The 13,152-nt window shown below is 47.7% G+C and overlaps 1 protein-coding gene across 1 annotated transcript in view; it reads left to right on the top strand.

Annotated features, from left to right (window-relative positions):
• The first annotated feature begins 11,282 nt into the window (after positions 1-11,282).
• LGR5 (leucine rich repeat containing G protein-coupled receptor 5) overlaps positions 11,283-13,152 on the top strand; it is an 83,105-nt gene continuing 81,235 nt past the window's right edge. The window contains exon 1 of the mRNA XM_066634508.1: positions 11,283-11,494. Coding sequence (XP_066490605.1) covers positions 11,283-11,494 — 212 coding nt within the window. The remainder of the gene's footprint in view (positions 11,495-13,152) is intronic.

The following is a 13,152-nucleotide window of genomic DNA, read 5'->3' as shown; positions in this document are numbered from 1 at the left end:
TGCTGAGTGTTAGGTAGGATTGGTCTGAAAGACAACGTAATTGTGACATTTGTTTAGAATTAATTTTGGGTTATATGTTGCCACTAAAAGGAAATAAATCCACATCCAGTCCTTCAGAATAACGTTTACACTATTAACTCTGTCTCATACCAAAAAGCCTACTGGCGCAAATTTGATCAACATCTTCCTGCTTTACCAATTAATACATTTTCCTTCTACTGAGTTTTTTTTGGGGGAGGGCATGTCAGCCTCTTTTCTGACAAGGATATTGATAAGCTAGTGACGAGAAATATACTAATTGCCTGCAAGATTTGGAAATTTGCAAGATTGTTCAACTTACAAAATAAAGATTAAACACTTTAGATATTACAGAGAATGTGCTGTCTGGCTCCCCCAAGCACTGGAAGTTTAGGGTTGCATTTATGATGTCAGTTCCCTTTGGAAGGCAGAGAGTATTGGACACCTATGATGTCTTTAGAGAAGTGTAGACAGAGACGCCTGCGTTGGCTCGGTCATGTTATGAGAATGGATGATGGCCGGATCCCAAAGGATCTCCTCTATGGAGAACTCGTGCAAGGAAAGCGCCCTACAGGTAGACCACAGCTGCGATACAAGGACATCTGCAAAAGGGATCTGAAGGCCTCAGGAGTGGACCTCAACAAGTGGGAAACCCTGGCCTCTGAGCGGCCCGCTTGGAGGCAGGCTGTGCAGCATGGCCTTTCCCAGTTTGAAGAGACACTTGGCCAACAGACTGAGGCAAAGAAGGAAGGCCCGTAGCCAGGGAGACAGACCAGGGACAGACTGCACTTGCTCCCGGTGTGGAAGGGATTGTCACTCCCGAATCGGCCTTTTCAGCCACACTAGACGCTGTTCCAGAATCACCATTCAGAGCGCGATACCAGAGTCTTTCGAGACTGAAGGTTGCCAACAACAAAAGACTGAGAAAGAACGATAAGGATGCAGATGCATTGCAAGCATGGCCACATCTCCACTGGTCCTAAATACAACATGTTGTATAAAGCACACCAAACAGGCAGCCCAAACCTAACCCTAAACCACTCCTATAGGGCTTCTCAGATCTGCACCAGAGAAATCATGGGTGCAAATCTGAGCAGCCTGTGTAAGGTTGCTTGGGCCACGGACTGGGGTTGGGATTCAGTCTGCACTGCCTTGGTCAATCCCACCCTGTTCCTAGGCCTGACCTGCTTCCTGGTCCACTCTCCCCCACCCAAACCCCCTCCCTGCCTCGTTTCTGTCTTCCCACCATCCTCTCCCACCCCCTATGCCAGCCTATCAGACCCAGCACAAATATACCCAGTCGGGGGCCGGATCCAGTGTGGGCCTCCTCGATCCAGTGTGGGCCCCCGCGCTGGGCCAGCTGACTCCCAAGTCTGCATGAACGTGCTTTAGAGCACATTAATGGCACTCGGAAGCCAGCACAGGGGGTCTCCGCTGGCACAGGTAGGGCTCTGGATGATTTGCTCGAACTTTTTTTTCTTCCAGAATATTACACCATCCAAACAAGTTCACTGGGACATAATCCCTGCAACGGAAGCTGGATGTATTTTCTCAGAAACATTCTATCTGAACCGAACTTGGAAAGACTCCTTGTTCCATGAATGTGGCTCTTCAATCAGCTTCATTCACAATAACTAAATAGCAGGCTCCATCCTATCCAATAAGAGTTCTCATCTAGATTTTACTTAGCTAGACACATAGCTATTAAAATATAGTGTAGCTGTAATTTCTATGTAAAGATGAAAGATTACAGGTGTTCGAACATAAGAGCATTTTCCGACGTGCTTGTCTGTTTGGGGAAACTATCAGAAACATGATGTCTTGATGACGGAGGTTGAAATCTGAAAAAAGCACAAATCCCCAATCCATTCATCACTTTGCAAATTTCTACATATATTTCCTCTTTCAGCTTTCACAGGGATGAACTTGGAAACCCACATGATAAATAAGTGCATTTATTAACCAGTGCACAACATCATGAAACACAATTGGCACTGCACCTGGATACTCACTCCTTCAAAACATCCTTGCCAGTTTCTGTGACCAGGTAGTAGCGCTTCAGAAGGGTACAGTGACATGACACCTGTGAAATGACTCACTGAGTAACTTGATTTATCGCACATGCTGTTTAAGCACCTGACCTGATATGAAATTTGGTACTGTGCCTTATAAAAATGGTTAAATGCAAATGTAGACTCAAATTATCAAGTTTCCAGATAGCAGTATCACAATCTCAAGGTGTGGCATCAATTGATAATGTGGCTTACAGCCCACTGGAAGTCTCTGATTGTAGTATTCTTATAGGATTGATTAAACCTCACTCTAGTCCAGTGATTCCCAAACTTTTTAGAGGCCCAAGAGGCTGCTGCCTGATTTATGGATGCCAAGGAGTGTGGCTATAATGGTGATTGGGCAGCAGTTTCCTCCCCCAGCAGCAACTTGTTTAACCATTGATACATGTAGCCTGATCTGTCCTGTCAGTTTCGTAATCCGCCCAAAATGGGGTCACAATCCACTGGTGGGTCTCAGAACCACTGCTCTAGTCTACGCTCTCTAGTCTATGCTCTGAAGGCCTGAGAGTACATTCTGCATGGTGAATTTTGAGTGATCAAGTGTATCTGGTTTCTTGGAAAGGCAATATTTATAAGGATAATTCTTTATAAGGTGCATTCCCTGTGACACTGCAAGCAATTTTAGAACACAGGTTTCAGGCATGCAATGCAGCTGCTTAAGAACATAAGAACAGCCCCACTGGATCAGGCCATAGGCCCATCTTGTCCAGCTTCCTGTATCTCACAGCGGCCCACCAAATGCCCCAGGGAGCGCACCAGATAACAAGAGACCTGCAAGGCTTCCTGGGAATTGTAGTTAAGAACATAAGAACAGCCCCACTGGATCAGGCCATAGGCCCATCTAGTCCAGCTTCCTGTATCTCACAGCGGCCCACCAAATGCCCCAGGGAGCGCACCAGATAACAAGAGACCTGCAAGGCCTCCTGGGAATTGTAGTTAAGAACATAAGAACAGCCCCACTGGAGCAGGCCATAGGCCCATCTAGTCCAGCTCCCTGTATCTCACAGCGGCCCACCAGCGCACTAGTCCAGCGGCTTGGACTGCAATGTGTCTTTTCCCAGTCCTTAGTATATCCTTCAGATATATTATCTGAAGTGGTTCTCAGGAAGGATGGAGTTGTAGTCTACTCAGGTCAATATCAGATGAATGCCCTCTTTCCCTAGCAAGGTCTTGAATTTTCTCCCATTGGCACTGGGGACATATGGGAGACTACCACAACTTACCATGAGGCCCTTGTGACTTGCCCCTCCATTGCAGGATCTAGCACATGCCCCATTGGCATGGCTGCATTGACACTGGAAAGTTGGATAGGATCAGGCCTTCAGATTTGTTTTTAGCCTTATTCAAAGGTTAATATTTGTATTGGCGGCAATTAAATAAAGGTATGCTAATATTGCATACCGGTCTATTAGATAATCAACCACAGTCATGCAAAATAAATAATGTTCAAACAAAATATCCTTTTTCACCCTCTCAATTATTAATCACACTGAATTTATCGAAAGGAAGTAAAGATACCAAAAGAAAGACTCAGTACTTCCTCTGTGTGAAACGAACAAAGTAAACAGTGGACTTTATACCCTTTTAGAACAAATTAAATACATCTACAATAACCCAACAAAGAATGCAAATACTATTTCACCATAAATTTGAAAAAAAAAAGTATTTACTTATCAGTTGACTAAACATATTTTGGCATCTTTTGGCAAAGTATATTAATGATTGTAGGAAAACGCGATGAGTGGGCTTGCCATCTTGCCGAAAAAGAGAGTAGGTATTCAGGTAATTCCAGCATCTGAACCTAATGAAACTGTAGGGGCCCTGCTGAGTCTAACTAGGAATTTCTCAGGAATCCCATTGTTTGATTTTAAAAAATGTGGGTTCTGCAGATAAATGTCTGGAAACCTTAGTACGGTGATATAATGGCTGCAAAAGCATTGTGGTAGCCATTTCTACTATTCTACTGCTCATCTGCTCATAGCATATGTAACATCTGGTTGGCAACCTTCAGTCTCGAAAGACTATGGTATAAGCCTACAGCACCCGGTATTCCCAGGCGGTCTCCCATCCAAGTACTAACCAGGCCTGATCCTGCTTGTAACATCTGACTCAGAGCCCAATCCTATCCAATTTTTCAGCACCGGTACAGCCTCAATGCAGCCCCAAGGTAAGGGAACAAATGTTCCCATACCTTAAGAAGGCCTCTGCGCCTGCTGCCCCACCAAAAGATGCAGCGCATGCCCCATTGGCACAGCTGCACCAGCACTGGAAAATGGGATAGGATTGGGCCCTCAGGTTTTCCCAGATTATCCCAGTTGAGTTTTCTGGTCATCTGGGGATTTCGCTACTGCATCCATAAGAAGAGTTCTGCTGGATCAAGCCAAGGCCCATTTAATCCAGCTTCCTGCATCTCACAATGGCTCACCAGAAGTGTCAGGGAGCACACAAGACAACATGAGACCTACATCCTGGTGCCCTCCCTTGCATCTGGCATTCTGACGTAGCCTACTTCTAAATTCAGAATGCTGCACATACTCCTCATGGCTTGTAAGCTGTGATGGACTTGTCCTCCAGAAATTTGTCCAATCCCCCTTTAAAGGTGACTGGGCCCAATGCCATCGCTACTTCCTGTGGCAAGGAGTTCCACAGTTTAACTACATGCTGAGTAAAGAAGTATTTTGTTTTGTCTGTCCTAACTCTCCCAACACTCAATTTTAGTGGATGTCCCCTGGTTCTGGTGTTGTGTGAGAGGAAAAAGGACATCCCCCCTATCCACTTTATCCATCCCCTGCATAATTTTATATGCCTCAATCATGTCCTCTCTCAGGCAGCTTTTTCTAGACTGAAGAGCCCTGTCACTGAGGAGTCACTGGTGGTTGGCAACCTTCAGTCTCGAAAGACTATTGTATAAGCCTACAGCACCCAGTATTCCCATGTGGTCTCCCATCCAAGTACTAACCAGGCCTGACCCTGCTTAGCTTCCAAGATCAGATGAGATCGGGCATGTGCAGTGTAACAGAAGTCACTGTCACGTGTGGTTACTGGTGGGCTGTCCTGAAGCATGTAACTGATGCAGAGGATGCCTTGTGGGTGGGGATATGCAGGCACCCACAAAGGAGGGCGATAGATCGATTGATCGATCGATTGATCAATCCAAAGAACCCCTAAGCTGGATGGGCAATGTAGCTCACTGACGTTTACAGCTGATCACAGCCGCAGATAAAACAGAATGTTCAGCTTTTGGGGGGGGGGGGAAAGACACAGGAAAATGGATGCTGGAAAGAGAAGAGGGAACAGCTCACATTCAAGAGATAACACATGACTCTACCCGGCTTTTCCTTACAACTAGAAATCTATGTAATATTTTGTTGCAGGACTCACTTCTCTGGCCTCATCTAAATATTTTGTCATGCTCACAATAGGATATGTGAAATATATCATATCCCTTATATGGTATTTCATACATAATCATATAATGCATGATTATGATTATTATGATACATATAGCGTAATTCTGTATGATAAGTATGTGAATTCATGGCAACACCATCTATTTAATCTTATGTTACAAAGTTGGGAACGAAAGAACAACGAAAGAAGAGCAAAATCAGAGATACTATCTTTGTTTAGATGCATGCCCGGGGAACTGGGCAAATCTTTCCCCTGGGCAGATCTTTCCCAAATATCTGCTGGTGTTCTTTTGCATCTTTTTAGATTGTGAGCCCTTTTGGGACAGGGAGCCATTTAGTTATTTGATTTTTCTCTGTAAACCGCTTTGTGAACTTTTAGTTGAAAAGCGGTATATAAATACTGTTAATCATCATCATCATCATCATCATCATCATCTTTTCACCGTGTGAGAATTTGGGCTGCTTGCTTATTCCACTTTGCAGGACTGCGTGAAAATACATTGTCTAGCTTCTGTGCATTTTTGAAATATATTTTCACTTCAGTGCTCTTCTCCATGGCATGAGGTTCAGAGAGTGTGCGCTACTGGGTGAAAATAACGCCTGAGAATCTTCATCCAGTGTGCTTGTGTTCATGCCCTAGTATTGCCCAGACATATTTGAAGCATTCTTATACCCTTGGTTTCTACAGTTCTGTAACTCTGCCTTACAATCTTCCAGTACTTTATTTACAATGCCTACTTTTTAAAAATTGCAATAAATCAGCGGTTCTCAAACTTTTTAATACTTTTAAAATGACACTCAGTTGGGACCCACCTAGATTTATGAGACTTTTTTTAAAAAAAAGGTGGTCTAGAAAGAAATATTTTTATTTATTTACAAGTATTGTAGTATTTATTTATTTGAAACAAACAAACAAAAAAAAACCCCTGATCCATTTCTCATAACGAGACAGCACTAACAAATAGCCTCAAGGCTACAGGGCCCAATCCTAGCCAACTTTCCAACACCTGTACAGGCACAATGCAGTCCCGATGTAAGAGAACAAACATTCCCCTACCTTGAGGAGGCCTCCACGACTGCCCCTTCACTCTAAGATGCAGCAAGTACCCCACTGACATGCCTACATCAGTGTTGGAAAGTTGGATAGGATTTGGCCCTAAAGAGGCTTGGGGCCCAATCCTATCCAACTTTCTAGCGCTGATGCAAGCATGTCAATGGGGGCGTGGTCTGCACCCTGCTGTGTGTGGGGGGGCAATTACTGAGCCCTCCTCACAGTTGCACTGTGGCTGCATCAGTTCTGGAAAGTTGGACTGGACTGAGCCCTTAGTTATGTGATACAGTCTTCACTTGCCTCCACTATCTGTCATTGGGAAAAAGAACACCAGAAAAAAGATGCTCAAACATTTATCTCCCTAACTTTATGCAAGCTTGCAAACTGCAGGAGCTCAGCTCTTTGCAGGGCAGTTAGTAGCTATCCGGTTTTTCAATAGCTTCAGGGCTTATCTGATATTCCATCATCCTTGTTTTTATTGGAGGCTCTTCAAATGGACCAGAAACTTAGTTGTGACCTATCAAGTGGGTCCTTGACACAAATGCTGCATTAGACCATTCTCAGAAATTATTCCTGCACTTTCCAGTTTCCATCTTTTTCATATGATAAACACCAGCTTGTTCAGCATGTGAGACATCAGGTATCTCATCTATGAGCATCATCTATAAATTGTATTTATATTTCTGTATTATATATATATATATATATATATATATATATATATATATATATATATATATATATATATATATACACACACATCTATGAATTGTATTAGTATTTCTTGGCACACACTTCCAAATACTCACTCTGATTACGCCATGGCATGTAACATGCTTGCATTTTCCCCCTAGTCATTTGAGGTTCTCTCACAATGAGGTTCTCTCTCACAGTGGAGAGAGGTGAAAAGCGGTGTGCCCCAAGGATCTGTCCTGGGACCGGTGCTCTTCAACCTCTTCATAAATGACCTGGAGACAGGGGTGAGCAGTGAGGTGGCAAAGTTTGCAGACAACACCAAACTTTTCCAAGTGGTGAAGACCAGAAGTGATTGTGAGGAGCTCCAGAAGGATCTCTCCAGACTGGCAGAATGGGCAGCAAAATGGCAAATGCGCTTCAATGTCAGTAAGTGTAAAGTCATGCACATTGGGGCAAAATATCAAAACCTCACATAAAGGCTAATGGGTTCTGAGCTGTCTGTGACAGATCAGGAGAGAGATCTTGGGGTGGTGGTGGACAGGTCGACGAAAGTGTCGACCTAGTGTGCGGCGGCAGTGAAGAAGGCCAATTCTATGCTTGGGATCATTAGAAAAGGTATTGAAAACAAAACAGCGAATATTATAATGCCATTGTACAAATCGATGGTAAGGCCACACCTGGAGTATTGTGTCCAGTTCTGGTCATCACATTTCAAAAAGGACATAGTGGAAATGGAAAAGGTGCAAAAGAGAGTGACTAAGATTATTACTGGTCTGGGGCACCTTCCTTATGAGGAAAGGCTATGGCATTTGGGCCTCTTCAGCCTAGAAAAGAGATGCCTGAGGGGGGACATGATTGAGACATACAAAATTGTGCATGGGAAGGATCAAGTGGATAGAGAGGTGTTCTTTACACTCTCACATAACACCAGAACCAGGGGACATCCACTAAAATTGTTAGGAGAGTTAGGACAGACAAAAGAAAATATTTCTTTACTCAGCGTATGGTTGGTCTGTGGAACTCCTTGCCACAGGATGTGGTGACGGCATCTGGCCTGGATGCCTTTAAAAGGGGATTGGACACGTTTCTAGAGGAAAAATCCATTACGGGTTACAAGCCATGATGTGTATGTACAACCTCCTGATTTTAGAAATGGGCTATGCCAGAATGCCAGATGCAAGGGAGGGCACCAGGATGCAGGTCTCTTGTTATCTGGTGTGCTCCCTGGGACATTTGGTGGGCTGCTGTGAGATACAGGAAGCTGGACCAGATGGGCCTTGGCCTGATCCAGTGGGGCTGTTCTTATGAGGTTCCATAACAGTTTCAAGGTGTCAGTTCAGATCTTGATTGTCTTTACTGATGAACTTTACAACAGAAAAGACCAGGCTGCAGTCATCATGTTTTAGGGTAGAACGTGATCAACATCGGACAGACCTTATAACACTTGACGCCACTTTTCCTTCTCTGAACAAAACTGCTTGGGAAACTCAGGCCAGCTGTCTTGTGGCTCCAATGCACCCATCCCTTTTTGCCCTCTTGCCTTTGGACAAAGTCTTGCAGTAAACAGGTGTAGGGAGTGAATGTGTGAAGGAATCATATGGGAAGCTTGCAAGTAAGGAAGGTGGACACAATTAGATCCCTCTGCAACCTATCAAGATGCCCCCCCAGGTGGTGGGATCATTAGAGAACATTTCCTGTTCAAGATTAGGAGCAGATCCAGAAAAGTGATTAATTGCCTTGTTTTTCCTCATCTGATGTTATGTTCCCATCAGCTTGTACCACCAATCCTGTCTCATTTTCATTCTCCTGTTCAGTTAGGAGCAGGAGAATGTGAAAATTCCCTTCCAATGTAAGGCTTTCATAATCAATTCCTTATCCCCTGCAAGTTTTGCAGGCACTTCAATGTGCTGTGCAAGCAGCCCCTCCTCCTTCCCTTCCGAGCCATTCTGGGAGATGGGAGAAACAGGGAGGCGTATGCCTTGACTGCCCTGGCACTCCATCCTGCATTTGCCTCTCTTTTGCTCCCCTGCCTGCTTGGAATGCCTCCAAAGAGGAGGAGGAGGAGCTGCTTGCATGGTGCATTCAGGCAGTGGCATAACTAAGGGGGTGCAGGGGGTAGCAGTTGCACTGGGCATCAAGGTTTAGGGGGGCAACAAGCTGAGCTTGACACTCGTGACCAAAATTGTGAAAGTCTTGGTATATATGATAATACCATCATGTTATATATCATTGGAAAGGTAATTTAATACAGAATGCAATGAAACAAACTGCATTGGAATACATGCATTCTATCAAATGTTATGGCCAATTAACCAGAAAAATGAAAACCCAACTGCCTTTATGGAACAAAAAGTGGATTTGCTTAACTCAGAACTGACCTATGAGACTGATTGTTCTGAGTGCCAATGAGATGTTATAATGATACAGGATGGAACCAATAACCTTTTATTTATTTACTTAATTAAATTTGATTTTGTCCTGGAGGGGGAGCTACAAAATCTTCTTTGACCCCAGATAGCAGATAGATGCTTTAGCTATGCCACTAACTGGGGGGAGGCAGCAGAGCAAGTGGGTGATGACCTGCTGGGGGAGGAGGTGGGCTCCTTCCAATTTTCACTTTTTAAAAAAGCCCGGGCGTGATGTCACTTCCAGTCATGACATCACTTCCGGGGCAACATTTTGAACTTGGCACCCGGCTACATAATCATAAGCTTTGCCACTGCATTCAGGCGCCAGCAAAATTTACCCTCCATCTATGCCACTGGGGCCAGGCACCACTCAGCCCCAAACAAAGCAGCCCGAACAGGCTGACTAAGAGCCCAATCCTATGCTTGTCTACTCAGAAGTAAATCTCATTGTATCCAATGGGGCTTACTTCTAGATAAGTGTGGATAGGATTGCAGCCAAAGAGCCCAATACTATCCATACCTATGGAGAAGTAAGTCCCATTGTAGCAATGGGGTAAGTAAGGTAAGTGTGGCTAGGATTGCCGCCTCAAAGCCCAATCCCATGCATGATTCCTCAGAAGTAAACCCCATTCTAGTCAGAGAGGCTTAGTCCCAGGAAAGTGTGGTTAGGGTTGCAGCCTCAGAGCCCCATCCTATCCATGTCTACGCAGAAGTAAGTTCCACTGTAACCAATGAGGCTTACTCCCAGGAAAATGTGGCTAGGCTTGCAGCCACAGAGCCCCATCCTATGCATGTTTCCCCAGAAGCAAGCCCCATTCTAGTTAATGGGGCTAACTCCTAGGTAAGTGTGGCTAGGATTGCAGCCTCAGAGCCCAGCCTATGCAAGACTACTCAGAAGTAAGTCCCATTCTAGTCAGTGGGACTTACTCCCAGGTAAGTGTGGCTAGGACTGCAGCCTCAGAGCCCCATCCTAGCCAGGTCTACTCAGAAGTAAGTTCCACTGTAACCAATGGGCCTTACTCCCAGGAAAATGTGACTAGGCTTCCCCATCCTACGCAAGACTACTCAGAAGTAAGTCCCATTCTAGTCAGTGGGACTTACTCCCAGGTAAGTGTGGCTAGGACTGCAGCCTCGGGGCCCCATGCCAAGCGTGTTTCCTCGGAAGTCAGTCCCATGGCAGCCAGTGGGGCTTCCTCCCAGGGAAGCGTGGAAGGGCAGCCCTCAGGGGTCGCCTCGTGCAGGCGGGGAGGCTTCTGGGTGCTCGTCAGCAGAGGCTGCACCTGCTCGGCGCGCGCACTGGCGCTCCCCGCTTGGCGCCAAAGGCTGCGCGCAGAGAGCGCCTCGCCTCTCCGGCTGGCGCGCGCTCGCCGCGGCTCGGGGCTCTCCAGCCAGCCAGCCAGGAGGACGAAGGAGCTCCTCCCCCTCCCCCCAGCCCACCCACCGCAGCGCAGCCACAGGCGGCTGCGGGGCGACGTCAGCGGGCGCGCGCGGTTCGGACTGGGCTGCTTAAGAAGGGCGCGCCGCGGGATGCGCCGCAGAGGCGCAGGCGGCGTCCCGAAGTGGCCACGGGCTGCGCGCTCCGCCTCGCTCGCTGGTAGCGCTGGGAAGCGTGTCGCGTCCCGGCACCATGGACACCTCCCCGGCCCCTGCCCCTCTGCTGCTGCTCCTGCTCGGAGGCTTCTTCGGAGCGCTGCCGCCGCCCGTCCTCGGCGCCAGGCGCCCCTGGAGCTGCCCCGCCGCCTGCCGCTGCGAGCCCGACGGCCTGTTCCTCCGGGCGGACTGCTCGGACCGCGGCCTCGCCGGCCTGCCCGCCAACCTCAGCGGCTTCACCTCCTACCTGTGAGTGGCCTGGCGCCGGCGGGGGCGTAGCCGGAGGGGGGCAAAGCACTGAGTTCTGCAGGCGCCTGCACGTGGCGTGCAAGCAGCCCCTTCGGAGGCATCCCTGCGTTCACCCAGGAGTGCTCCCCGCACCCAGAGTGGCTCCGAAGGGGAGGGGGGGTCCTCTTCAGTGGCGTAGCTAGAGGGGGGGCAAAGCACCCATTTCTGCAGGTGCCTGAACGTGGTGTGTAGCAGCCCCTTCGTAGTCATACCTGCGTTCATCCAGGAATGCTCCCTCCACCCAGAATGGCTTCAAAGGGGACGGGGGCTCCTCTTCAGTGGCGTAGTTAGAGGGGGACAAAGCACGAAGTTTTACAGGTGCCTGCAAGCGGTGTGCAGGCGGCCCCTCCCTTTCAGAGCCATCCCTGTGTTCATCCAGGAATGCTTCCCCCCCCCATGGCTCCAAAGGGGAGGGGGGTTCCTCTTTAGCAGCATAGCTGGGAGAGCAAAGCACTAAGTTCTGGAGGCACCTGAACGTGCTGTGCAAGCAACTCCTCCCCTTCAGAGCCATTCCTGTGTTCATCCAGGAATGCTCCCCCCCACCCAGAATGGCTTCAAAGGGGAGGGGGGACAGGCTCCTCTTCAGTGGCGTAGCTAAAGGGGGTAAAGCACTAAGTTCCCACAGGTGCCTGAATGTCGCATGCAAGTGGCCCTCCTCTTCAGAGCCATTCCCAGTGGGGAGAGCAAAACGGAGGTGCCTGGCTATAAAGGGAAGGAGTCACTGGCAGACCATGTTCAGGCACTTACAAAACTTAGTGCTTTGCCGCCCCCCTCCAGCTGCAGCACTGGATGTGCAGGCTTCTTCTTGCAGCCTAGGAAATACAGTGGAGAAGATAGTGGAAGAGTCACCTGGTCAGGCAGGCATCCAGCACAACTGCAGCCTCCTCTCTGGCTGTCTTCTGCGGAAGGTGGGATGATGCTCTGGCTGAAGGAGCAGCCCTTTCCACAATAAGTGATGCTGCCAGTGGCATAGCTAGAGGGGGCGAAGCACTTCTAGTTATGCCACTGGATGCTGCTTTAAAAAGTGTTTTCAGCCTGTATATTGGGACTTCAGTGGAGTCGTGAAGCCTCGTTTTGGGGGGAGAGGGGCCACAACAACCTTTCAAAATCTGTGCAAACAACTCAGGCAGGTCCTGCCTTCTCAAAACTGAGTTCTTTCTACAATCCTGCATAGCCTCTACTTACTATTTGGTCCTGAAGCTCCTAAGGCCAGACCTGCTTAGGACCCAATCCTATCCACCTTTCCAGTGCCAATGCAGCTGTGCCAATGGGGTGTGCACTGCATCCTTGGGGAAAGGCAGCAACAGAGTCCTCCTCAAGGTAAGGGCACATTTGTTCTTTACCTCAGGGCTGCATTGCGACTGGATTGACCCTGGAAAGTTGGATAGGATTGGACCCTTAGCTTGTTACCTCATGGGGTTGTTGTGAAGACATAACATAGGGGAAAGTGGGGCAGGAAGGGGCAGGGGATGGGTGTCAATGGAGGTAGATCAGGTCCAAGGAGGGGGGTGGGATTGTCAGTGGGTTCCCAGTCTCATACTTCAGTTTATTTACTGGGGCCACAGCTTGGAGAAAGGTGGCTTAAAACTTGGGCTATCTGACCATTGAAAAGAATTGGC

This window comes from Tiliqua scincoides, chromosome 7 (assembly GCF_035046505.1).
Source record: "Tiliqua scincoides isolate rTilSci1 chromosome 7, rTilSci1.hap2, whole genome shotgun sequence".
Taxonomy (NCBI): Eukaryota; Metazoa; Chordata; class Lepidosauria; order Squamata; family Scincidae; genus Tiliqua; species Tiliqua scincoides.
Note: the sequence above shows the minus strand (reverse complement) of the source record. Positions and strands in the feature narration are given on the sequence as shown.